We start from the raw sequence: 26,307 nt of genomic DNA, 5'->3' as shown, positions 1-26,307 counted from the left end.
TTGAAAAATAAGATTAAAAGGAAGAAAAAAAAAACCTACTAAGGATTAGTCCGAAAGAGACTCAGTGTCCAAATAATAGATGTTTCAGAAAAAGTAGAAAATTTAGAGGAGGAAATTATCAAATGTAGCTTGATGTAGTTCACGTCCACCAGCGCAAGGCATTGCTAGAAGTTTTTATAAATTGGAAGTAATTTCCATCTTGGGGACAGTAATAAGCCAACTAACAAACAAATAGAATAAATTAAAAATTATATATTATATCTAAAACCATATCATTATTCATCTTTGTTATTCCTTGATGATCCCTTGCTTGAGAATATTTACTAGGTATTTGTTAAGTACAAAGCACTTATTTAAAAAACTTTACTTTGAAGGTTTATAGAAGAGTTATAAAAAGTTAATCCCTTCAGCTAGCTTCCTTTAATATTAATATTTTGCTTAATTGTAAATGCAGTTATCAAAATCACAAAATTAACTTTGGTATAATGCTATTAACTAAGCTGCAGACCTTATTCAGATTTCATGAGATTTCTACTAATTAATTTCTGTTCCTGGGTCCAGTCCAAGATCCCAAATCACATTTCATAGTTAAGTCACTTTAATCTCTTATAGTCTGTGCTGGTTTCTTAGTTTTTCCTTGTCTTTCATAACTTCTGACACTTTTGTAGAGTACTGGTCAGGTGTTTTGTAGAATGTTCCTTGATTTGGGTTTGTCTGTTGTTTCCTTATGATTAGATTGGGTTTATGCATTTTTGGCAAGAAGACCTCAAGTTACACGCACTTCTCCGTGTATCATATCGGGAGCTACATCATAGTGATACATCTTATTTTTGGTGATGTTAATCTCAGTCACTTGGGTAAGGTACTGTTCACCAGGTTTCTGCACTGAAAGTTGCTGTTTTTTCCTTTATTATTAGTAAATATCTTGGGGAAGATACGTTGAGATTGGGCACATATTCTTTGTATCTCTAAATTTTTGCCCACCATTTTAGTGTTCACTCATGGATCTTGCCTTCAGTGATTACTTCATCATCAACACTCTTGTGTTCCAGTGGTGTGATTTTCTGTTTTTATTCTTTTGCACATTGGAGTTACTGTAAGGAAGAGCTGTCCCTTTCTCCCCATTTATTTATTCAATTATTTGCTTGTATCTGCGTGGGCCCTTGAGTGCAGTGGGTTATAATCCAGTGCTATAGTAATTTGTACTGTTGCTCAAACTTCCACCTTGGAACATTGGCCATTCTTTCAGGTTGCCTCCTGTGCCCTTTTGATATGTCTCCACCTGTTTCTGATCATGCCCGCACTGCTCCAGGCTCATCTTGTGACTTCTCTGCCCCTGTTCTGGAATGGATAGCTTCTCCAAGGAGCTCTGGTTCTGCTCTTCGAGTACTTCCTACCACTTTCTTTGGAAAAAAAGTGGTTCATTTGACTCTCTTAGCACATTACATATTCTAGATTGGTGAGTATGCTTCTTGTGATACCTTCTAACTTCTCTCCCTATGGTTCTCAAACTTTGCTGCATATTAGAATCAACTGGGGAGCTTTTAAGAATCCACATACCCAGAATTCATTCATACCAATTAAATTAGAGTCTCTGAGGATGGAACCAGTAATAGTTTTAAAAGCTCCGTAGGTTTTCCCAGTGTGCAGCAAATTTGAAAACCACTGCTGTGCATCCAGCTCCTCCCCTTTGCCTGTAATGGTGAAAAGGTCTAAACCAGAGGCTTGAATACATTCAGCTTTGGGTGGTTTTGTTCTTTTTGTTACATCTTGTGAAGACTGATCAGTGAGTTCCGCTCTGTTCTTGGCTATAGCACTACTCCTTCCATGGGGTACCACTGCCTCCCTAATCACGCGCGCTCATTTTCTCACAGTGACTTCTCTTACATGTTACTGGAATCTGTGTGAATCTCTTCTCACTGCCCTGTGATGGTATCCGTGAATGTGCTTTGTCTTTTTTTATATTGATGACAGCAGAATCACCAACACTTCCCTCTGAATTCCTTTCTCACTGCCTCTACATACATGACCCACAGGCACATCAAACAGCACATCCAGAATGGAACTTGCCTTCCTCCCAGACCTGCTTGTTTGTCTTTGTACTTTAATTTATTCATTTAGTCTCGCAGCATATATTTATTTACTATCTGCTGTGGTCTAGACAATGTTCCAGGCATCCTGGGGTGCAGAGTTGATAAATAAACTGGCTTCAAGGAGATTTTTGCTTAGTATATTTCCTCCTATTGCCTGTTTCGCTAATGGTGTGGAATCTGCCTGGGCAGAGGCTTCTTTGTGTTACCCCACACTTCATCTGCCACATCCCGTCAGTTTGCTGCACTCCAATGATGATGCTTCTGTGTCTCTTTCAAGATTTAAAACTTGACTCAGCTCAACCTTTGAGGGAGCTAGCATGGTCTTTGGAGTAATAACAATTGGATTCTGAATTCTGACTCAACCACTGAGGTCTGTGTGCCCCTGGGTAAGTTACTAAAGCCTGTTGAATCTTACTTGCCCAGTGTGTAAAGTTGGAAAAATCATCACCACCTCACTCAGTGGTTGGGGATTGAATGCCATACCTGGCTCTGCCTCTTCTTTTCCTGGTGAGCGGCATCGCCGTCTGGCCAGCTGCACCTTTCCAGAATCTGGGCCCCATCCTAGATGCCCTCCTCCCCTTATCCTCCCTTTCTGTATCTAGTGAGTCATTGGGTCCTGTCAGCTTTTAAATATCTCTAAATATCAATTAGTAAATTATGTTTAAATAACTTTCAAGCCCTCATCTTTTGCCTATACAATTGTAGTAGTCTCCTAACTCTCCCAGCTGTTCAAGTGATCTTTCTAAAGCCCATTCAGTTTTTTCTCTCTTGTGCTCGAAAATCCTGTAGTGATACCCCGTGAAGTCCTCACTCCGTTGCCTGGCAGGTCTCTTCAGCATCCTGCTCCCCTCATTTTCTTTATCAGCTCCTCTCCTGGCTCTCTTCCCCAGCAGCCTGCGCTTTGACTGGGCTCTCCCAGCTCGGAACCTTCGCATGGCCTCTTCCTCCTCACTCTGCTTGGCAAACCTGAGTCATGGTTTAAGGGCCAGTCAAGTCTTCCTCTTCTACAGTGCCTTTCCAGATTTCCTCAAACGCATTCTTTGTCTCTCACTGCACTGTTCTTACTTGCTGTTACAGCCTTCCTGCATTTATTTGACTACTTGAATCTGCAGACTTCTTGATGAAACCAGCATCTCTTACTCATTTTTTTTTTAACTGTCTTACTCATTTTTATATTCTCAAAGCCTGTCCCAGTGTCATACGGTAAATGCCTACCTTATATCTGGTGAATGAGATCAACATGCGGAAGTTTCTAGAACAGTGACTGGCAGGGAAACGGATGTTGGAAGTTGCTTAGTCATTACTCATATTTATGAAGAAATATAGCACATTGCACTTCTCAGTTTATGTTAATTTTCCTTACTGGAATAAAGTGTAAATCCTCAATGAACTATTCAAAACCCCTTTTAATATTCTCCCATTTATCTTTCTAGATTCATCCTCTGTCATTTCTCTTTTTAAAAATCATGTTCCCCACCTAACAAGTTTCTGCCGTGTATCTCTGGTTGCGTCTCACCCCACTAGGGAAGCCACTGTTACTGATGGAAGCCTGTCTCTCTAAGTAGAAATAGGCAGAACCACTGCTGTATAAACGCTGTTTTCTAATTTGTTGGGGCTAATTATGGTAATTGCCTTGAACTTTCAAGACAAAATTGAATTTCCCTCTTTTCCGTAACACACACTTTCCATAATACACTGTGGCACTTCCTACATGTTATTTTAGTTGTATCTGTTATCTACTAGCATGTGAGACCTTTGAGAGCAAATACTGTGTCTTATTTATCTTTGACTCTCCAGTGCCTAGACTTTGAAGTGTTTCTTGATTTTAAGGAGTGGAATTATATGGGTTACTCACAAGAGGTCAGTGTTGTTTAGGATATTTTGAATAGACACTTGAGAAGGTTGGAGACTACCGCTGGCAAGGGAAACAGAACAGAGTTAACATAATAGCAGCCGGCTGCTCACACGCGTTTTGCATTTCTTATGTCCCGGCACTTTACCTGTGTTACTAACATGTTTGCTACAGTAACTCCATGAAGTAGGTGCAGTAATTTAACGTCTTTAACAGATTTAACTGAAGCACAGAAAGGTTAGGGAATTTGCCCAAGGTCATCCAGTTTGGGACTCAGGCTGGTCACTACAGTGCTGTATTGCCTTCCAGTGAACAGAGAGAATTGGAAACAGTAAGAGGACTGGCCTAGCTGGAGCAAGATGGAGGGCTCTGTGACTCACAAGAAAGGACTAATCTCTTGTGATCTTCTCTCTGACCTAGTCCAGGATTTATAATACTAGCCAAGGACAAGACTTCTTAAACTGTAAAGTGAATACATGTCCTTTGAGGATCTTGTTAAAATTCAGGTTCTAGTTCTGCAGGTCTGGGATGGGGCCTGAGAGTCAGCGCTGCTAACAAGCTCCCAGTGACAGTGCTGCTGCACTGCGGGCTCCTTTTTGAGAGGCAAGGGTTCGGAAGGTTCAGTGCCAAAGATATTTGATACGGGACTCTTGTTAGATTCTCATCTAGAAATTCTGAGAGATTCTGTGTCCTTAATTGAGTATGTAATTATGATATTGCCGTGATACAGAGATTCTGAGACTCTAGGTACCAGTTCTTTATCCTGGTTCTGTGTTAGCTGCAAAAACTACTAATGCTCAGGCTGTGCTTCAGAACCAGTGAGAATACCTGGTGAATGGGTCTTTGTATTAAAAAAATTTTGCAAGTGATTAGAGTGCTCAGCCAAGGTTAAAGAACCACTATAAGCAAACAATTTATTAAACTCTTTTGGAACCTAATGTGCTCCTTTTCATATTAACCAAATCTGTTGTCTGTTGAAATAATAATTGCATTGTGAAAGTTCCCGTGAATTGAACATGACTTGCCGTAAAGACAAATGAGGGCTGTTACCACTGCAGCATCTTGATTAAGGCTTGTGCCGTTGGTGGGCAAATGTTCATTTTCTAAGGACTAAGAATAAAAATACCAATAATGCTTTTTTCTGGCGAGAATGTTTCTGTAAATTCCAGTTGTATTTTCTTAACCCAGTTTTTTTCTCTTTTCCAACAGGGATTTTTTGCCAGGTGGTAGGAGGGATTATACGGTCCAGGTTCAGCTGAGGCGAGTTGGAAATTCTCTGTTACTTTAATTTTATGCTTTCTAACTATGTGCATGTAGTCTTGAATTTGGAAATACATAGTGTGTTTGAGTACACTAAGAATTTTTCTTTCTTTTTTTTTTTTAAATGCAGGCTTTGCCTGGCGGAGACAAGTTGCCCTCAAGAAGATAATTATCCTAATAGCCTCTGTATAAAAGTAAATGGGAAGCTATTTCCTTTGCCTGTAAGTTGCTTTTTATTCGCCAGCCTTGCATGTAAGTTTAGTAGAATACTAACAAGGCCTAGAAATAGTGACAACCAGTGAACAGTCCTGGCATCCAGACTGAATACTGTTTTCCCCTAGAGAGATTCATGGCTTCTTGGAAGAATGGCGGTTCCAGGGCTGGGGGAGATGAGTGAGCCTGAAGCATCTTGTGCCAGGAAGCAAGGAAGCTGTGAAAGAGTCTTAGGATCACGTCACGTGGCCTAGTAGCAGGGCAGGACATGCGTATATAGATAGGGCAGCGTGTTGTGCTGGATGTCTGAATTTAGTTGGGCGCCAGCCATGGATGAGATACAGTTAGAGGCTGCTGAGAGTGACTGGACGTGGAGGCTAAGGATTCCAGGCTTGGGTCTTGATGTACACACATGGGGAATGGATGCAGCGGTATTTGATTGACAACCTGTTGTTTAAGCAGTGAATTAGTATCCAGGCTTCGGCACCTGGCACACTCTTTATGTGTATAGCCTGTTTCTGACCTGACAGATAGCTCCAGGCTCTTCAGATCCTGCTAGTCAGATCTTAGAATAATGCTTCATTGTTCAACTGGACCATGTATCTGTCTCCACTGAGGTTTGGACTAAACTGCAAATTTGGTAGAGTTATGTAGAAGGCCAGCAAAGCCTTAATTAAAATAATAGTAGAGAATGGCCAGTTTCTCGGGAACTGCAGAGTGGAGGTGTATCTAACTGAAGAAGTGCTGTGAAAACAGTGATTCCACCATTAGGCTAAGTTGCTGTTTCAGCAGAGCCGAGTGACTGTTGAGAAGGAGATGGGCAGCTGTTTAGCATCCCTGGTGAGCACAAGACGTGGCTCTGGAATAAAATACCTGTGAGCAGCTGAGCAAGCCAGACAACATAGTCTAGGACTGGGCTCGACCAGAGCCAAGCGGTTGTTACTGAACCCCACAGTGAGGATGGCTCCTGGCCAAAGCCGACCCTTGTCGTCAAAGACCTGACTTCTTGGTTGTCAGGAGTCTCATTTTGCTCATACTTAGCCTGCGGACTTAGAGAACTGAGAAATAACTGCTTCATGAAATTTATCGGACTTGAGCAATATGGCACCCACTACCTCTTTATGAAAGGTGTCTGTAAGGCTGAGGTAATCTAGGGACGAACAGGGAAAGTTCAGAGGCTGAGTAGACATGATTGGGAGGAATGCTTACGTGCCCTCAAGCACATTCAAAACCCAGGTGGGACATTTTGCCTCTTGGGTTTCTGGCAGTAAGCAACAGGAGATCTCAGGAGGTTTTTTGGCTTTTATCTGGATGGATCATACAAAGATCTAAACCAAGGGAAGAGGCAGCCTTACTTGGAGCTGAAGGATGCCAGTGGGTGGCCAGATGTGTGGCAGAGGAAACCTGGAATTTTGGAATGACTGCACATTTTCCATGGCTTTTCAAATCCAATTTTCTTTGTCCACAACGTGCTAAGATTTCTTTTGACCTTTACTTTTGTTGCTGTTTAACGCTCTCATTCTCTTGGGAAAAGATCTGTGATGAACTTCTTGGGATCTGTAGACCCACCTTGAAGATCTGTCCAGTATTAAATGACAGTCCCAATGAGGGGCTGAGTCTGAAATGTGTGAGGTTCTACCTAAACTCTGTCATTGCTGCAGAAAATAATGGTAGCTACAGAGACGTATACACACAGGCTCCACAGAATTTTCCAAATGGGCCAGTGTCGTACTTTGGTATGAGATTTTCATCCATGAGATTTGGAACACCACAGAGGATAGCTCTGAATTTGTCACTCTCCCAGGACTTGAGAGAGAAGAAATTAGGCAGCTAAGCCCTTGCTCTGGGATGTTGTTAGTCAGTCATGCTGGTTTCTTTCCAAAAGCACTAACCAACCCTTGAGTGCTTACACTAGGCTGTTTGTGAACATACCAGCTACCACGTGAAACACCCTTTGTCTGATGAGTCAGGCACTCGCCTCTGCAGCCAGGGTCCTGCAGGGGCACTTGTGAGTGACGTGAAGAAATGGAACATTAGAACAAAGACAAAAACAGATTTCAGGAACAGAATGCAATAAGGGTGGTGGTGGGGGCAGTGGGAAGCTTGCCTGACCCTGGTAGGATCATCCCAAAGATCAGATGTCAGCCTTTCCCAAAGAGGTTTTTCCTCTTCAGCCCTGCGAGCCCCTGTGGAACAGCTGATGTAAATTTACATGCAACTGATGGAAAACCACTGAGACCTCCTCTGGACCCACAGTTTCTCTTGACTGGGATACTGACATTTGGCGCCTTTACTAGCATAAAGCAAGTTGATGAGAATCATGTGAGTATACTGCAGCCTCAGAAGAAGAAACTAGTGACCCTGTGGGAGCTAATATATTGATCTCTTCACCACCATGGAGATCTTCAGAGACTTGGTTCCAGTTGTAAGAAGCATCAACAGGCCATAAAGGAGTTTGACCTGTGGTCCTTGCCCATGATCCTGGTGTATTACAGAACAAATCTTGGAGGAATAAACTGGACACAGTCAAGGGATTTCCAACTAGAGCCCTGAATAAATTGAAATTTGTGTCCTGGGACAAGTCCCTGTGTGTATGACCTTGTTGCAGTATCCAGTCTTTATGGAACTATGATGGTTAGCTGTTAATGCTTCATGAACAAAGAATGAACTGAATGGGAAATGGTATTACTCTGGTGGTAGCAATTTGTCCCTCTCTTCTTGTCTAATAGTGATGAAAGCAGTTTATGTGCCATTTTACCACATCGGGATGACGAGTTTTATAAGACACCTTCATCCGTTGATTTTTCCAGAGTCTCTCGATACAGGAATGACAGTAAGCAGCTCATAACAGGACTTGTAGAGTGCTGAGTGCAGCGTGGACAGACAAGTGCAGCTGCCTTCGAGAACATTCCCCACACCTCCACCTTTGACTCAAGTGCTGCCAGTGGACAGACTGACGGCCAGATGACAAAAATTACATCTTCTTAAGGGCAGAAGAGGGAAAAAAAAACCCTCCTTGATTGGAAAGTTATTTTGAGAGGCTGAATTATTTTTCCTTTTAAACAGATTTTGAGAAATCTTGGTAAACCTGTGGAGTGGAAAGTTTGCGGGGTCTGGAGGTGGATTGACGGGGGAGTATTTCTTGGAAAGATTCAAAAAAATGGAGAGGTTGTGTGCTACAATTCTGCTGGCAAAAATCTCCTAACTATTTCCTCTTTGTGCAGCAGAAAATTTATCAGTACTGGCACCACTAGTCTATATCTCTTTCTGAGTTCGTAGATTTCTTTTTCCTGATATATTATCTTTTCCCTGTATATGTTAGTTATACCAGTGGTCTGCCTCATGGTAAATCTGGATTGAAGTAAAGTCAACATTTTCTTATTTTAAAACACATGTATACACACATGCACACACACAAGCCAATTTGAAGAGATTCCCTTGGCCTGAGTTGGGATAATATTGACATCTAAAAAATACTATGGACTCAAAACCTTCAAATATATAAATGAGTCTATGATCATACTGAAATAAACCATTGGAGATTGCACTAACTCATTGCTCTAAAAATTGATAAAGGGGGAGAACTGTTGATTTCAAGGTAACCAAATGTTGATGTGGTCAGGTTCTATATGGAAAGATTTCAACTAATACAAGCAAAAGACAGAAAGAGTGGATTAGAAAACCTTTTTTTTTTTTTTATGCAATCCATAGTCATATAATGGATCTAGGTAACCATCATATATCATCAGTGGATACTAGAACCATCAAGTCAGAGCTGAATGGGGAACTGGGTAGTGACAGCATCAGGCTGATGCCAGCGGAACTCCTGATCCATTATGACATCACTGAAAATGGGGCAAACAGACATGTACCTTGTGATGTGGTACAAGAGGAAGTGTGCAACATTCCCTACATAGCTTTTGTGTCTGAAAATTTAAACTTGAATCTGATCAAGCCAGTACAACTAATTACCAGTTCAGAACATATGAGTGTCACATTTTCATACTATGAGGAAGCAATCTACCAATCCAGGAGATGCAGTCGTTTTTCAGGACAAAAGCCCTGGTGTCTCCAATAAAACAACAGCATTGGGGAAAAATGGGGTGGGGTAAGGGCAGGGGGTGGGAGAGAATAATGCCCCTAGTATTTGAATGTGTTTTGAATGAGAGCTCCTAGAAAGAATCAGTGTACAGGGGTGCGACTTTAGCTTTAAAAAGGAAACAGATTCATAGCCAATATGGCGGGATATCAGCATCTTTCATTTTCTTGATGGAACATGGATTTTTATTGTTGTATTTTTCTGAAGTTGTGAAATATTTTATAATGTTTTGCAAAGGTCATTTTGGCTTGGTGACCTGAGGGTGAGGACTATATGATTTCCAAGGATAAAATAAAAATAACTTGATGTAACTGAAATTAGGCAAGATATTGTACCTGCCTTGGCAAAAATGTTTATTCTTCTACAGAGAATTTAAAGTTATTTTTCTTTCTTATGGTTATAGGGCTATGCACCACCACCCAAAAATGGGATTGAACAGAAGCGCCCTGGACGCCCTTTGAATATCACATCTTTAGTTAGGTTATCCTCTGCTGTGCCAAACCAGATTTCCATTTCTTGGGCATCAGAAATTGGAAAGGTAATGATTCTCTTCTCTGAGTAGCATGACAGTGATGCCACTAGGTGTCGGTTTACTTTGTTTTTTCTTAGGCTACTAGCTCCGGCTTGTTCAGTTTTCTGTTTGTAACCCCCCAAAAGCAGTAATTTTCATTTCAGGGCAGAGACTTGGAGATTCTTCAGGTTAAAAACTACACGTTTCTTGCGTATGATCCCCTCATTTTCTTATAAAGGAAATAAATATAATTACAGTATTTAAGTTAATGGTTAATCACAGTTGTATTTATGAGTGTGTTTAGTATTTTTAAGAAACTGGGAATTTTGGGTGATGTCGTGTATTTATGAAGAGAACAAAGGAAGCTTTATCAGGCTTTGGGGAAAATGGTTAAAGGTACTCAAGTTGTGATTAGAAATAACCTGTTCCAGCCTTTATATGAACAGCTGACACTTCAGATGACAAGTGGGCATCTCGTATGAAAATATTGACTTCGATTTATATTGTTTCTTCTATACTTTTTTGAGAAACCTGACTTTCTCCTGATTCTTGGTCTCAAAATGCATTTTATCACTTATGAGATACTGATTAATACAACGGGATTTCCATTTTAGAACTGCTTGTTTATATAACTGAAATAATAGAATTGCAAAAGAGATTTCAGTTAATTTCTGAACATTAGCTTAAATGTTGCTATTTCATAGAAGTAAAGGGTAGTATTCCTATTTATGTATGGAGTTGAGTCATGTTTGTAGCCGAAATTATGTGGTTTTATCACCACGGTAATTGCAGAGCTGGATATGAAGGATAGTTTTGTATTAATCTTTGGACTATAAAAATATTGCTCTCTCTTTAACGATTGTTCTCTTGAGCTCTCATTTCTGACTTTTTACCAGAACTTGTATTATCATAAGACAATGATCCTTAATACTTTTCATTTGCGTGAACTGAATGTACAGTGATAAAGCATTATAAAGGAAAAGGATTCGGGAAATCTTGGCTTAGTCTCAAGTTGGCCAATTTTGTCTGATTTTGGCAAAATTGCTTAATTCCCTGAGGCCTACTTATTATATAGAAGATGAAAAATCTTGAGAATAGCTGTTATATACAGATGTAAGGCGCATTGTTAAATGAGGAAGTATAAATGCTCTTAAGCTTAGCAAAGAGAATTTGAACAGAAGAGTAATGTATCTTTTTTAAACGATTATTAACTTACAGAGTTTCTGAGTAAATGATTGCAGACTTTGAAGGCCTGGCAGGGGTTCTCTGTGCCCCCACCCCCCGGCCACATAATGGGAATAAAATTCTTTCCTTGCAATTATGATGATTAATTGACTTAAAATTTGCACACCGTATTGTATATTCAGATGTTGAAAGGACTATTGGCAAGACATTAAAAATGATATTTCAAATATTTGGTTTGGCAGCTATTAAATTAAAAGTGTTTTGTTTCTTGTAGAATAGATTGAATGAATATATGTAGTGAAATGGTAAGGTAGATTTTTAGCACTTAGGCAAAATTATATTTCTTCTTTTCATAGCTCTGTAAATAGCTAATGAAGATGCCAGATCTAAGAGGGTGTGATTGGATGCTGTTACTTTCCGGCCTTGTCTTTTGTATATTTATCATTTCTTCATGTGTCTTACCTGCTGTAGTAGCTGCCCCTGCCCCAGTAAAATAAATGCCCATTTGGGAACAGAAATTAATGTCCTAATTTTTCTCAAAATAAAGCTGATTTGGGGTTCATATGAATGATTTGCCCAAGGCCATGTAGCAAGTGTCTGCCAGAGTTAGAACTGTGGGACTCTGGATTTGAGGTGTTAATTTAGACCACTGGTACTTGAACTTTGTTTCAGTGGTGGAACTCATTTTTCAAAGAAAATATTATGGGAGCTCTTTTACATAAAAACAAAATTGTACTTGGAAGTGGTCATGGGATGGTATATTCTCACTTACACCATGGTGGCCCCGGTTTTGCTAAATTAGAAACACAGTTTGAAAACCACTGATCTGAGCCATCTTACTTTCACATAGATGTTTTAAAGTGATAAGTGATTGAGAAACATCTTTAATATGATTAAGCTTTCATCTTCCCTGAAGTCGCTGAGTTGATTTTGTTCCTTTCCCAGTCATTGACCTTCCTGTGGAAGTTACTTTGAATGTTATTTTTAGAAACCAGAATTTCTTAGACAAATATTTTATGTAAATAAAGAGACTATTGTCTCTCATCTTTAATACAGATTATCTTTCTTTGTAGAATTACTCCATGTCTGTATACCTTGTACGACAGCTCACATCAGCCATGTTATTACAGAGATTAAAAATGAAAGGTATTAGAAACCCTGATCATTCCAGAGCACTAAGTAAGTAATGTTGGTAAGACTGAGCATATGAGATGTTTTAATGGGGGGAAAAAGCCTCACGTACACATCCATATAGGAACAATTTGGGAACAATTATTAGAAACCTAAAATGAATTTTAAAATGCTCTAAGAACAGAGCCCTATAAATTGAAAAACCCTCCTCTTAGAAACCACTCCCAAGAGGATTAATTTTAAATCCCAACTAGTCTGATTTTTTTTTTGCCTTTTTATAAGAAGTTACTTAGATAAATGTCAAGTTGATGGCAATTTTAATGCCTACTTTGGCTTGAGAATAGGAATGCGAGTCTTCAAAACCTCCATTGTGTGGTGTGATGTACATTTACAAACTTCTAACTAAGAAGAAGGTCTTTTTGCAAAAGAAATGTTGATATCCATCCAATATTTGCCTTCTGAGGTGTTTTATTTTGTACTTTGCTTGCATACTGTATAATAATAGGTAGAGAAAAAAGTCTAACCCAAACCAAATTATTTTCAGCTTAGTAACTAAATTTAAGTGAACAAAACATTTTTTGGGGGAAAGAGTGTATTTTTCCCCCAGCTACTCCCATGTTACTGAACAAACCAGAAAGGAGATCTGTAGGTTGAAAGGGGAGCCAAGTAGGGCTGTTGAAATGGTATTTTGTGTTTTTATGCTGAAGCCATTTCTCACTTCACACAGCACAGTATTGATCTTCCTGCCTAGAGCTGAGAGCCAAGGAAGCTCTTCCCTAATTTTTCTTACCCTGCTTCGGTTCCACTGTCTTCACTTCCAGTCCTGTTCTCCTTGTGGTGGTGTTGAGAATTAGGCATCTACAGGCAATATATGTATTTATTTGCTTGTATAGACAGTAACTTGCATGCATTACCCAGTGAATAAGATCACAGACACATGTGTACATCCATAGTAGATTTCATTTGTCAGAGGAAATATAAGAATATCTTACCTTTTCTGTTTACAGATTTGACAGTTGTTGGAAATTACCAATATTCCCTAATTAAAACATTCGTGAATGTGTTTTAGAAAAGCATTGAAGCTCAGAGTACCACTGCCTTCCAAGTTCCTTTCCTAATTGTATGGTTCTGAGGTCTTAGACAGCTTTCTGTTTTGAAACACTTCCTTACCTGCAATTTTACTTTTAAAAAGGAGTTTTAAGCATTCAATTAAACATTTGATCTAGAGTTTGCAAGTTTGTAATTCTTTAACCTAATACTGGAAGTACTGTGTTTGCAGTACATTAATACTTAACACTTCGGTTTTTTGTTTTGTTTTTGTAGTTTCTTGACCTATTTGAAGTGTTTGGGAAACTTTAAATAAGATGATATATATTTGTATAATTCTGTTTATAAGTCACAATTAATTTTTTTTTTAATTTATTTTCCTCTTTTTCAAGTTAAAGAAAAACTTACTGCGGATCCTGATAGTGAAATTGCCACCACTAGCCTTCGGGTCTCCTTGATGTGCCCTGTAAGTACAGTGATGGAGCATTCTGGGGCGTTCTACTTCTTATAAATTACTAATTTTCCTATTAAAAAAAGTAAGTGTGGGAATGAGTGATATATTATGATAGAATTTTGAACTTTTTTCATTTTCCTGTTAAGGACTTTGTGGTTAAGCATTGTAATTCCAAAGAAAGCAAACATTCTTCAGGCAATGACAAAGCAAGGAGAGGTCTAGAAGGATGTCATATCCAAGAGGGAAGAGAGATTTAGATTCAGAATAATCTGTCACTATTAGTGTAGATAATCCACAGCCAATACTGAATATATAGAGAGAATTGGCTCCTTTTTATTTTTTAGAGGGGGACGTAATTAGGTTGATTGATTAATTGATTGTACTGGGGACTGAATCCAGGACCTCCTGTACACTAAGCAGGTACTCTACCACCCTCCCCGCTGAGAGCTGGCTCCTTTTATCAGAATATAAATGGTATTCAAAACTAGCAATAAGATTATTAGGAGCTAATAAATGCTACTTGATAGTTCTGGCTTAATGAATTAGAATGTATGAAGTGTCTTAATCTGTTTATAATGTACTTCTAAATTGCATTGTTTTTAATTTTGTATTTCCTAACATAGAGACTGTGAGGGAGAAAGCAGTCAGCAGCTCTGAGATCCTCCTGTGTGCTTGGTACTGAGCTAATTGTGGGAGAAAATACAGAAGACTTGATAAGGAGTCATCAGAAATTAATAGCCTAGTTTGAGAGATAAAACCAACTCCCGTGAAAAAGCAGACCTACCACGTGTAACTGTGCTGCTGGAGGACTGGAGAAGAGATGAGGGGTGTCAGGAATAGCGGATGAGGTCTTCTTTAACATCAGTACTGTTGGAGGGGACCCCTTCCAGACGAGAGGAACTTCATGAGAAAATATGTAATATAGCTTGGGGGGGGTATTTGGTAACCAGCTACTACTGTGAGAAATGAGTAGTTTTTCAGATGGAGGGAGAATTGGTCAGAGAGAGAACGGAACCGTTTCTTGAGCTCCTATTATCTGCCCCTTATGCTTTCTCCTTAGCAAGCCTGTATGGAGTTGTTCCCATTTTGCAGATGAGAAACCTGAGACTGAAAGAGGTTGGCTAACCCACATCACACAGTTAGTTTGTAGTTGAGCAAGGATAAAAGTTTTGCTCTTCTGACATTATTCTGATTCTCTTAACAATATACCATATTGCCACATTGGGCCAAAAATACAAGTATCCTGACTATATGTCCACCTCTCTGCCATCCTGGAAAGCAGTGTTTACAAATACTGTTCTTTCTAAAAGCTTTATTTTTTATTATCATTAACTTTAGCTTACCTTTATGGAAAAGGGATAGAATTACATGAACTTGGGATTGCTTTGAGACTGGGAACCTGTGGTTATGAAACAGAGGTCTGCAGGAGGCCACTGATGCCCTGAGGTGGTGGCAGAGGCCACGTGTTTCGACCTGGGGCCACCTCTACTCGCAAGCTGTGTGCAAACCTTCAGGCATGAGGTCTTTTGAGTGTTTTCACGTTACCTTTCTCTTCCCTCTTGAGTTAAAATTGATACTAAGTTGAAACATGTGACATTGCCACTTTGGTCAAAAAGTTAGATATTAACAGTTTCTTAGGGTTTAACTGCAGTAAATTCAGCAAATGTTAATTGCCAGCTGTTTGGGGCGGGAACTCATGTCACCTGTATTAGTATGTCAGACTATTCTATCAGGAAGAAAGTGCCTCTACACAATTAACCTAAGGAGCTGTACAGTTGCACAAGGCCATTTTCTGTAAGTCTTGTATTCTTGGAACCTGTTTTTTGCTTTTTTCCTTCAAAACACTGTGCCATTCTACATGAGAACAACCAGAACAAAACACAGCAAGCAAACTAATGGATTATCAGACTTTCAAAATAGTGAAAATGATATATGGAAGTGGTTATATAGGGTTTCTTCTATATAAAAATAGGGAGCATTCCTTTTAAATGTGTCAATTTTAATAAAACAGTTTTAAGGAAATTAACATTTCAATTATTTGAAGTAATGAAGTAACAAGATTCTGTTTTCAGTTCATTAAATGTTTTCTTTCTCTTTACAAGTGAGAACAGGGCTGTCTGTTTCTGAGACTGTCTTTCGAGCTTTATTGCAGCGTTTATCCTGCCTGTTTTTTCCAGAGGACTTTCTGAGGAAAGCGCACGCTACTCTTCCGGCTGTACTTGTGATAAAGTTGGGTAGCTGATTGTAGGATGTGGTATATGTTCTTGGAAAACTCGACACTGGTGTTTTGATGAGATTTAACAGATAGATTGATAAAAGTTAGATGATGAAAGTAGTTTTGGAGGCAGAGACAAGTACTAGAAGCAGTTGAAGAAAGCAGAATGGAGTGCAGCTGGCTGACTCTGGAAATAACTCAGGGTCCTGGGTGGTTATGGGAAATGGAGAAGGAAAAACAGGATCGTTGGCGCCTGGAAGGATAAGCGGTGACCTGTGGGTTTATCAGGCAAAAGTGAGAGAAAATGCTAGCTTAAAGTGGTGGGAGAAATGTTCTATTTCACAATATGTTTGTAAAGTGATTTAGGATAGACACGAGTCTGGTTGGTGAGAGCACAGTGCAGAAACCTCTGTCCCTGGGACGTAAGGAAGGTAATTTTACGGTAGTTGTTGAAGAGGGATCTGATTGAGTGTGTATAATAATATTTTTGAACACAATGTCTGAATTTTACACAAGAGTGCCATCTTAGTGATATTAGCTAGTGATTTTCATTCTGTCCCATAGGGTGGGGGAGACAAACTAGATTTGATTTTTATGGATTAAGTTTCTGACTCATATATTTAAAACAAAATAAGGTTCTGCTTGCTTCTACAAATAGTTTGGAACCACTGATTCGGGCCATTTTTACACATACTATACTCTTAATTTAGACAGATACTAAGTAGTCTACAATGAAGTAAAAATCAATTTAGATACTACCTGCTTAATATTAATTTAAAAAGTTTCATATCCAGTGTTAGATACCATTTTATTCATAAAGTCAGTAAGTTTCAAAACAGCACCATCATCTGACTAAATAGAATTCAGCACATTCAAATCTTTTTTTTAATTAACATGCCATAATAAATATTAGGAAATTGGTCAGATTTTGCCAGTTTGTAATAAATGCTTTCTTAACTTGGGGAATGCTCATTAAGTCTTGTAAAACACTTGAGTAAGATTAAATGTAGGATCAGCAACTTTGTAGTCCTGAATGTTTTCATTTCTTTGTGCTGTGGAAATTCTAAAACAGTGACAGGAGAGATGAAAATGGCATAGAAGAGGAAGAAAAAGGAAAAAGCAGCACTTTGCAAATTGCAGCCCAGGGATACTTGGGGATCCCTGAGACTCTTTGAAGAGCTCCTCTAAGTTAAGACTATTTTTATAAATAATACTGGGACACAATTTGTCCCTTTTTTTGCTCTCATGCTTTCCTGGGTAGACAGTGGTATTTAACAGGTGTTACCTGACAGTGATGATGCCATTGCTGTGCTGTCTGATGGAATGTGTACTTGTGTATTCTTGTGTTTTAAAAATGTCTTTAATTTCTAGTACAGTAAATATTGATACATACAACTTAAATGCATAAAAATTCTTAGAGGTTCTCAATTTTTAATAAGAGTGTAAAGGGATTCTGAAATCAAAAGTTTGAAGACCAGTTGGCTGAAAAAACCATAGTAGGCTTAGTTAGAGGATTATTTTAAAGAAACAAATTATAAACATTGACAGATGATACTGACTTTATTATACCATTGTTCAAACAAAAATGAAAATTTTAAATTACTAAGGTCTATTTGGAAGTAACATTATTAATAGTACGATATGAAAAATCCTACCCATTAGGCAGAGTTAACGGTGTTACAGGTTTGCTGTGACTTCCTTTGTGATGTATGTAAAGAAGTCCTTCCTTTTCTTTCTCTTTGCCATTTACTCAGTCTCTCTCCATTCATTCTGCCATCTGGCTGACAGATACTGAGCAGGTGCTGAGTGCTTGGTAGTGTGTTGTGACACTTGGATTACAGTGCTGAACAGCATCGTAGACCTTGTCCTTGCAGGGCTTGGTGTGTGGTAGGAGAAACAGATTTTCTATCAGAATAAAAGAGCTGGTAACAGTTTCTGTAAAGGGAATATACAGGGAGGTTTGAAAGTCTGTACAGAAAGACTTCATCTGGTCTAATCTCGATGCTGTGTATGTCTTGTTGATACTCTTCTTCCAGTTGGAATAAGAATCCAACAGAGCACTAGGTTATATGAAAGTATGTTGAAATATCAACATATGTGATTATATAAAAGTAAAAAATTTTCATAAGTGAAAAATGTATTTGCAATTTATATTATATACATAAGGCTGATTAATATAGGTAGCCAAAGATTAGTAACCAAGTGGAAATGAGAAAAGATTGCAAATAGACAGTTCTTGGGAACACAAATGACCTTTAGAAGTTAAAAAAAAGAAAGAAGCAGCAGCTCAACTTCACTTACAAAAAGAAATGTATTCCCCAACTATAATGGGGTATTTTTCACCTGTCAGATTGACAGAAATCGAAGGATTCAGTAGCACTGTGCTGACAGTGTTGAGGGGAACCAAGCACATTAGTACATGCACAAGTGTAAGTCAGTAGGTAACCTACGTGGAAGATATTTTGTCAATGTGACAAAAATCACAAAACACTTTTTATTTGACCCCAAAATTTTACTTTAGGAATTTATGCTAAAGATAATTTATTGCAACAGTATCTGTTGTGATAAAAGATTGGAAAGAGTTTAAATGTCCATCACTAAGGAGGGTACTGGTTAAATAAATAATGACTCTTCATATCATATACTTCATATCAGTTACGGTACCTTCATGGTAACTTCTTATGTACCGATACATGTGAAACAGGCAGCAAGTTATATTATGTGACAAAGTACAGAATTGTGTGTATTGCATGCCACCATTTGTGGGAAGTATTTTTTAATTTGATTTGCATAGAGCATCTGTGAAAGGACATGCAAGAGATGGATAAGTGGTTCCCTCTAAATAGGGGAACAGATGAGAAAGACATGTTTTCGTTGTATGTGTATCTTTTTCCGCCTGTGAATTTATAAGTTCCCTTCTTTAGAAACTTGAAATAGTCTTTTAAAAATCACAATCAGTGAAGCCAAATGAAATGTACAGTGATCTTGATAGAAATAAATTCTAGTTTGAATTTTTTTCATTTTGGTCTTCTTCTGTGACTTCTTCAGACTTTTATGACTGACTGTTCCTATTGAGGCTTTATTTTCCTTTCTGAAACGTTTCCCTGTTGTCTTCCCTGTCCTGTAGTTAGGGAAAATGAGGCTGACAATCCCGTGCCGTGCAGTGACTTGTACACATCTGCAGTGTTTTGATGCGGCCCTTTATCTGCAAATGAATGAGAAGAAGCCCACCTGGATTTGTCCTGTGTGTGACAAAAAAGCTGCCTATGAAAGTCTCATTTTAGATGGGTAGGTATATCTCAGCATATACTTAACTACACTCAGTCTTAGTTTTAAACTATGGTTAGTGACCCTTTTATCTTTACAATATTTGTGTTGGGGGCAAGAGAGTGAGTAGTTTCCTTTTCTTTTTGCTTTCCATGATCAGATTTCCTGGCCCATAGGAAAGAAGGTAAAGTCACCTTAGTGATGTCATTTTGCCTACCTAGAACTTCTTGAAGAGCAGTTAGGTCTATGGAGAAATGCAGAGCAAGGGGTAGGGTACATAGAGTTTTGTTACGTAGCTGGTAAGTTCAAAACTGGAATTCACTCCCTAGGTATTACTTTAATTTAATTCATTCCCAGGGTATTGATTTGTCTATATTTATGTCAGTACTGTGCTGTCTGGAAATCAGGGTAATGTGGATCTTCCAGCTTTGCAGCTTTATTTTTCCAAAATTATTTTAGCAATTATAGATCTTTTGCATTTCATTGCAAATTTTAGAATCGATTTGTCAATTAGAAAAAATCCTGCAGAGTCTTTGACTTGTATGATGTTGAATCTATAGATGGATTAAGGGTGTATTTGTATCATGTTGAATCTATAGATACATTAAGGGGTAGATTAAGGGTGACTTTGCAGTATTGAGTCTTCTGATGCATGAATACGATACATCTCTTGAGTTAATTAGGTCTCGGTAATGCTTGGTAGTTTTCAGTATATAGGACTTGCATGCTGCATGTCAGATTTATCTCATTCTGTATTTTTGATGTGTTGTTTTTATATTAATTCTAGCTGTTGTATATTGAAATATAATTGATTTTTGTATATTCTATCTTGAAACCTTACTAAATGCATTTTTGTAGTTCTAGTAGTTTTATTGTACAGCATAGGATATGCTGTAAGAATAGTAATTTATGAATACAGACAGTTTTATTTCTTCCTTCTTAATCTGAATGTCTTTTATTTCTTTGTCTTGCTGTCTTGAACTGACTAGTCTGTTAACATGGTGATTGATACTGACTTTCAGATATTAAACTAACCTTGCATTCTGGGGATGAACCCCAATTGGTCATGATTTGTTATATTTTTGTATGGTTTATTGTTGGATTTGTTTTGCTGAGTTCATGAGAGAGACTGGCCTGTTGTTTTCTTATAATGTCTTTGTCTGGTTTTAGTATCAAGGTAATGCTGGCCTTAAACAGTAGATGAGCTGGGAGGTGGTGGTATCATGTCTCCTCAAATATAGGGTAGAATTTCCTAGTGAAGACATTAGGGTCTGGAATTTTTTTATGTAGTAAAGTTTTTACAAATTCAGTTTCTTTTAACAGACATAAGGCTAGGCTATCTTTTTTTTTTTTTTTTTTTTTGAATGAGCTCAAGTCTGACTAGAAGTTTGTCAGTTTTATTGATCTTAAAGTACCAGCTTTTTGGTTTCATTGATTTTTCTCTGTTTTCTTTATTTCTTGTTTCATTTGTTTCTGTTCTTTGTTATTTCCCTTATCTAGTTTACTGTCACTTTAATTTGCTCTTTTTTTCCTTCCTCGTTTCATTTAGGGCAGAAACTGAGGTTATTGATTTGGGTCTTTCTAATATAGGAAGATTGTACTGCTTTAACTTCCTTCCACAGATTTTGTTATATTTTCACTTCAATTCAGTTCAGAATATTTTCTGATTTCTGTTTTTATGTTCTCTTTGTTTCATGGTTTTCGTTCCATTTCCAGGTATTTTTCTGAAGTTGATTTCAAATTTAATTTAACTTTGAGCATAGAACATAACTTGTATGCTCTGAGTTACTTTCAATTTATTGAGACTTCTTTTATGTCCCTGTTTCTACCTCCCTTCCCTACCCCTGTGATCCTTTTTTCTTGATAATAAGCTTATAAATTATTTTTATTCAGTGATTTTTATGTTTGTGTAGTGTTTATGTTGAAGGTGGTTCTTCCCTGCCAGTCCCCGCCAGGAGGTTCCAGGTGTCTGTTTCTGTTTAGTCACTGATTATTTTAGTTGATACTCAGTAAGTCACTGAATTCTTTAGTTGCTCAATAAAGATCTAGAACCTAGGAAGAAGGGGGTTATGATACTTGTTATAAAGTGTGATGTATTAAAATATCAAAACAAACCAAAAAAGCATGACTTTTGTCTCCAAGGTAAAATGTATTACTTTGTTATTTCACCTTTGAACAAAGCTGTTTGATTATATTTATGTACTTCTTAATTGGCTTATAGGCTTTTTATGGAAATTCTCAATGACTGTTCTGATGTGGATGAGATCAAATTCCAGGAGGACGGCTCTTGGTGTCCAATGAGACCGAAGAAAGAAGCTATGAAAGTATCCAGCCAACCGTGTACAAAAATAGAAAGTATGTGCAGAACGGCAGCAGAGAGCGAAGCAGGGAGGCTCGTGCAGCGCTGTCTTTGTCGTTAACCTTGGCCGCTAGAACTGCCATGTGGAGCTCAGTTTGCTCACTTTGTCTTTTGATCAGCTGTTACATATGTGATGTCTCCCTAGTGATTTTTATTCTTACGCGTGTTGAAGTTTATACCATATTATAATCAGTCTTTTCATAGTATATTTTTCTTACATAAAGTAAAACAGTCACCTAAAAATCACTTTAATATATGGTGCTTGTTACAACATGAAAAGTTATAAGTGAGATTTCTGCAGTTTTTCAGAATTGTTTTCGCAGCACCTGTTAGAGGAGCCCCACGGGGTGGAGGTGTGATTAGAGAGGTGGCATCATCCATTAATGGAGGGTGGGAGGAGGTGGTCAGAGGTTAGTTGCTAAAAAGTAAACAGATTGTCTCCATCTCTTTGTGGGAAGACATTTGACCATTGTCATGGTTACCAAGGATTTATACTTAACTCAGCCTTCAAACTCCCTGTCCACACTGAGTAAGGAAACTAAGGGCAGTTTGAGTAATTGAAGCCCATAGGTAAACTTAAACTTACTTTTTATCTGACATAATCCACGCAACTGCATTTGAGTTTTATGCTGACTATATTTAACATTTCTGGTAATGTGATGAATATAATAGGTTCAGAGTAAGAAGTGAAGAAAATATTAATCATTTAATCAATATTAATCATTCTCCTGTGATTGTTACTGACCCTATGGGTGGAATGATCAAACTTTCCCTCATTTTTCAAGAAAGATCATAATTTACTTAATTGGTTGCTTACTTAGTTTTCTGTTATCAAGTAGCATTCGTTTTCTAAATAGAACGTAGGGCATAATATACCTTCTTTGAATTGGTGAGTTAACTTACAGTGTGTGATATCTTGGGCAGAAAGGATCTAAGTGATTAGTAGAAAGTTGGTAAGAAAAACTTTAAATGTCTGAGTGACTTAAGTGAGATGTTTAAGGTTTTTTTTCAGCTTATCAGTGTGAAAATTTTTATCAAGTTCTGGCTTACAGTGAAGAGCCATTCTTTGATATGAGCACCATCGATAGCTTTGCTAGAATGCAAGTGTCTGATTCTGACTTGACAGCACCACACGTCTGTGAATACGCAGCCGGTAGAGCCATGTAACTCTCGTCCATGGCCAGAGCGTAGCCCCCGGACTCCAGCTGTCTAACACGAGTGCTTACCTGGGGAGGCGTGAGGAGCACAATCTGCGTGTGTCTGCCAGCAGTGCTGGGGAGGTAACAGAGCTGCCTTCGGAAGGAGGCTTCTGATCCTCTAACATGGCATAAAGCTCACCCTACCTCCGTCAGTAACTAATTTTACAGACAGGCGTCTGGAGTTAGGGAGTTGGTTTCTGTCCATGGGCCAGAGTATGCGGTTTTACTGGCTGTGAATTCTCTGGGACGTGCTGCACAGTTAAGGCTCTTATGGCTAGAGTTTGTGTGACATCCATGGTTTTTTTTTTCCTTCTGTTTCCTACATGCAGCTTCAAGTGTCCTCAGTAAGCCTTGTTCAGTGACTGTAGCCAATGAGGCGAGCAAGAAGAAAGTGGACGTTATTGACCTAACGATAGAAAGCTCTTCTGATGAAGAGGAAGACCCTCCTGCCAAAAGGAAATGCATCTTTATGTCAGAAACACAAAGCAGCCCAACCAAAGGGTTTGTTAATTTATAGTTCACTATTGTTTATTACACGTGGAACTAACTGTTCTTGGGGTAGGTTTGTACATATCTCTGAGAGTTGCATAACCATAGAAGGCTGTTTTAGTTTGCCTTTTGTTTAGCTGAAATATTTTTAAGTGGGCACGTTGTTTATAGGAAAGCAGATTTTGATGAAGAAAATATTCCCATCTTTGGGAAGAGAGAGTTGAAATCTTCTCATGTCTAAGGATTTATTTCGCATTTGATACCCATTTTCTTTAACCTATTTGTAACTAGTAGATTTGGCATCAGAGACCAACATGAGCAAGCCTAGAGTGTGGAGCGTGGAATTGGAAATCTGATGAGTGTGGATTCCAGTTTTGTGACACCATTGCTTACGTTTTCTGTGATCTTGGATGAAATACGTGTTTGAGCCTCCTTTTTTCTGTTCAGTAAAATGGGGTTAAGTAATGCCTACCTCATAAGCTTATATTCAGGTTTCAATAAGATAGTGAAGGAACATCGCCTCAGTGTCAGGCACGTGGTAATTTTCTCAATAAAAATTGATTGCCTTCCGATCTCACTCTCTCCAGGGCAAAATACGAGCAAGTAAATGCAGTCCAGCGTGCATTTGTGATTTATCTGGCGGAAGCTGTTGCTGACCTGTAAGTCAGTGACAGATTTGAGTATTTAGCAAGAGGTGCTTCGTAGAGATTTGGAGCCTGCAAAAGAGTAGCAGAGGGTCCTCTTGACATCCCACGAGCATATTGTTTCAGTTGGGTGTGCCTGTCTTGTCTTCTTGGCCTTTCGGTGCACTTTTCTCTAACGGCTTTATTGGAATATAATTTACGTACCATAAAATTCTCCCATCTTAAGTATTCAGGGGCACAATTCAGTGATTTTAGTAAATTCATAGAATTGTACACTCATCGTCACAATTCAGCTGTAGAATATTCTCAACACCCAGTAAACTCTTGTGTTCATTTGTGGTTAATCCCCATGCACACCCCAAGTCTAGGCAACCATTCGTCCTCTTTTCATCTGTAAATTTGCCTGTTCTGGACATTTTATGCAAATGAAATTGTATTCTCGGTGCACTTTTGCAACATTCTTTGTTTGAAACCAGGAGAATTAAACTTCTTGTGCTGCCTTCTTCACTGTTAAAATACTTGTATTTCCTGATGTGATTTACACATAGTAAGGTGGGTTGTTTGTTTGTTTGTTTAAGCAGAACAGAAAATGAAGTAAGTATTTCAAGTGGGTTTTTTTTTCTGGGATGCTGATCGTTTATTGTTCCTTTCAGACAGTTTGGTTGGCACTTACAGAATTTAAATGGTAAACAAAAAATGAAAATATAATTTTGAAATGTTTACTGAAGTGGAGACTCATGGGAATGAATAGTTAGATGTGGTATTTCCCGACTTTATACTCTAATGATATCCTTCAGAATATGCTGGAAACACATGAGTTACACAGGACTGTGGTTCGGTGGATTCATGCCAGGTTAAAGGGTCATGCATAGCAGTGTGGGCTCGTGAATTACTGTGATCTTGGAGGGTGTCTGTGGTGGCTTGCCATCAGTGTCTAGCCTCTCTGTGACCTTTAGCACATTTTACCAGTACTTGATGAAGACTCAAAACTGGAGGACTGGCACTTACATCAGGTAACAATCTGAAGTGACTTCAGCACGCAGAGGGATCAGGATGGTTCACCCCACCACAGAGACAGCCGCCATAGACAGATGTCAGTCTCCTCATCTAGGGTCAGAAGACAAGGAAAACTAACATTGTGAGTCTAAGGTAGAAATTTGTGACTAAACCAGTAACACATGAAAGTTTTGGTTTAAAACGTCTATAAATTGAAGCCAGCCAGCTCATTCCACAAAGTCGACATAACTCCTGATATCCAAACTAGACTTACACATCAATAGCCAAACAGAAAAACCATTATGGAACAAGCTCACATGACGAAGATCGGTGAAAATTCTGAATTCAGTTTTAGGAAATCATTTAATTATATATTAAAGTGGCATTCATGACCACCAAATAGGATTTATCCAAAAATGCTTTCTTACTAGGAAAATACATTGATAAAATGGATCTTGTCATAAAGACAGGTCAGCCCTCCGTATCTGTGGGTTCAGGCAACCTGAATCATTACAAATATTTGGGGGGAAAATTTTTTTTAAGGTCCAGAAAGCAAAATTTGAAGTTGCTGTTTACTGCCAGCAACTATTTACATAGCATTTACATTATACTGGACATTAAAAGGTATAAGGTAATCTAGAGATGATTTAAAGTATATAGGAGGATATGCAAATACTACACCATTTTGTATAAGGGACTTGAGCATCCATGGATTTTGGTACCCATGGAGCAGGTGTGTTGCGGTCCATGGAACCAATCCCCCATGGATACCGAGGGGCAACTGTGTATAATCATCTTAATAGATGTCGGAAAGGCATCAGTAGATTAATGGCCATTCCCGATAAAAACTATTTAAAATGTCAGAATTCACTAAGCGGTTTGACGGGTTCACTACTTGAGCTGATTTGTTCTTAGACTGTATTGTTAAAGAAGCAGTGTCTAGGATACATACCCGTGCCAGTTCTGTTCCATTGTAGGTGAGACAGCGTTCACTTAGACCATTTGAGTGGGTGTCAATCATCAAGAAGGGGATTAACGAATGAGTACAGCCAGAGGAGAGGGACAGGATGGTCATAGTGGGAACTGTAGCCTGAGGGGTGAATGGGTCCTAAGGACTGAAGGTGTTAAGCCAGGAGAAGAGAATGGGATATAGTTATCTTCTAGTTCTTGAAAGGGAGTCATTGATTAACTGGGTTAAGTTTGTTCTTTGTTATACCATCTGGCAGATCTAAGTCCAGTGGGGGAAAGATACATGGAAAAACTTTCCATTGGAGTTTTCTGAACACTAAGAAA

General features: G+C 38.5%; 1 protein-coding gene across 3 annotated transcripts in view; it reads left to right on the top strand.

Moving 5' to 3' along the window:
- The window catches only part of PIAS2 (protein inhibitor of activated STAT 2), a 73,098-nt gene that overhangs the window by 27,328 nt on the left and 19,463 nt on the right, over nt 1-26,307 (top strand). For all 3 annotated transcript variants that reach the window (XM_031441975.2, XM_031441973.2, XM_031441974.2), the window contains exons 4-11: nt 5,155-5,205; nt 5,336-5,426; nt 9,921-10,055; nt 12,287-12,392; nt 13,784-13,857; nt 19,188-19,348; nt 21,549-21,682; nt 23,215-23,386. In XM_031441975.2, the coding sequence (XP_031297835.2) occupies nt 5,155-5,205; nt 5,336-5,426; nt 9,921-10,055; nt 12,287-12,392; nt 13,784-13,857; nt 19,188-19,348; nt 21,549-21,682; nt 23,215-23,386 (924 nt within the window). The remainder of the gene's footprint in view (nt 1-5,154; nt 5,206-5,335; nt 5,427-9,920; nt 10,056-12,286; nt 12,393-13,783; nt 13,858-19,187; nt 19,349-21,548; nt 21,683-23,214; nt 23,387-26,307) is intronic.

Source organism: Camelus dromedarius, chromosome 28 (genome assembly GCF_036321535.1).
Source record: "Camelus dromedarius isolate mCamDro1 chromosome 28, mCamDro1.pat, whole genome shotgun sequence".
Classification (NCBI taxonomy): domain Eukaryota; kingdom Metazoa; phylum Chordata; class Mammalia; order Artiodactyla; family Camelidae; genus Camelus; species Camelus dromedarius.
This window is presented reverse-complemented; position numbering and strand designations above follow the sequence as displayed.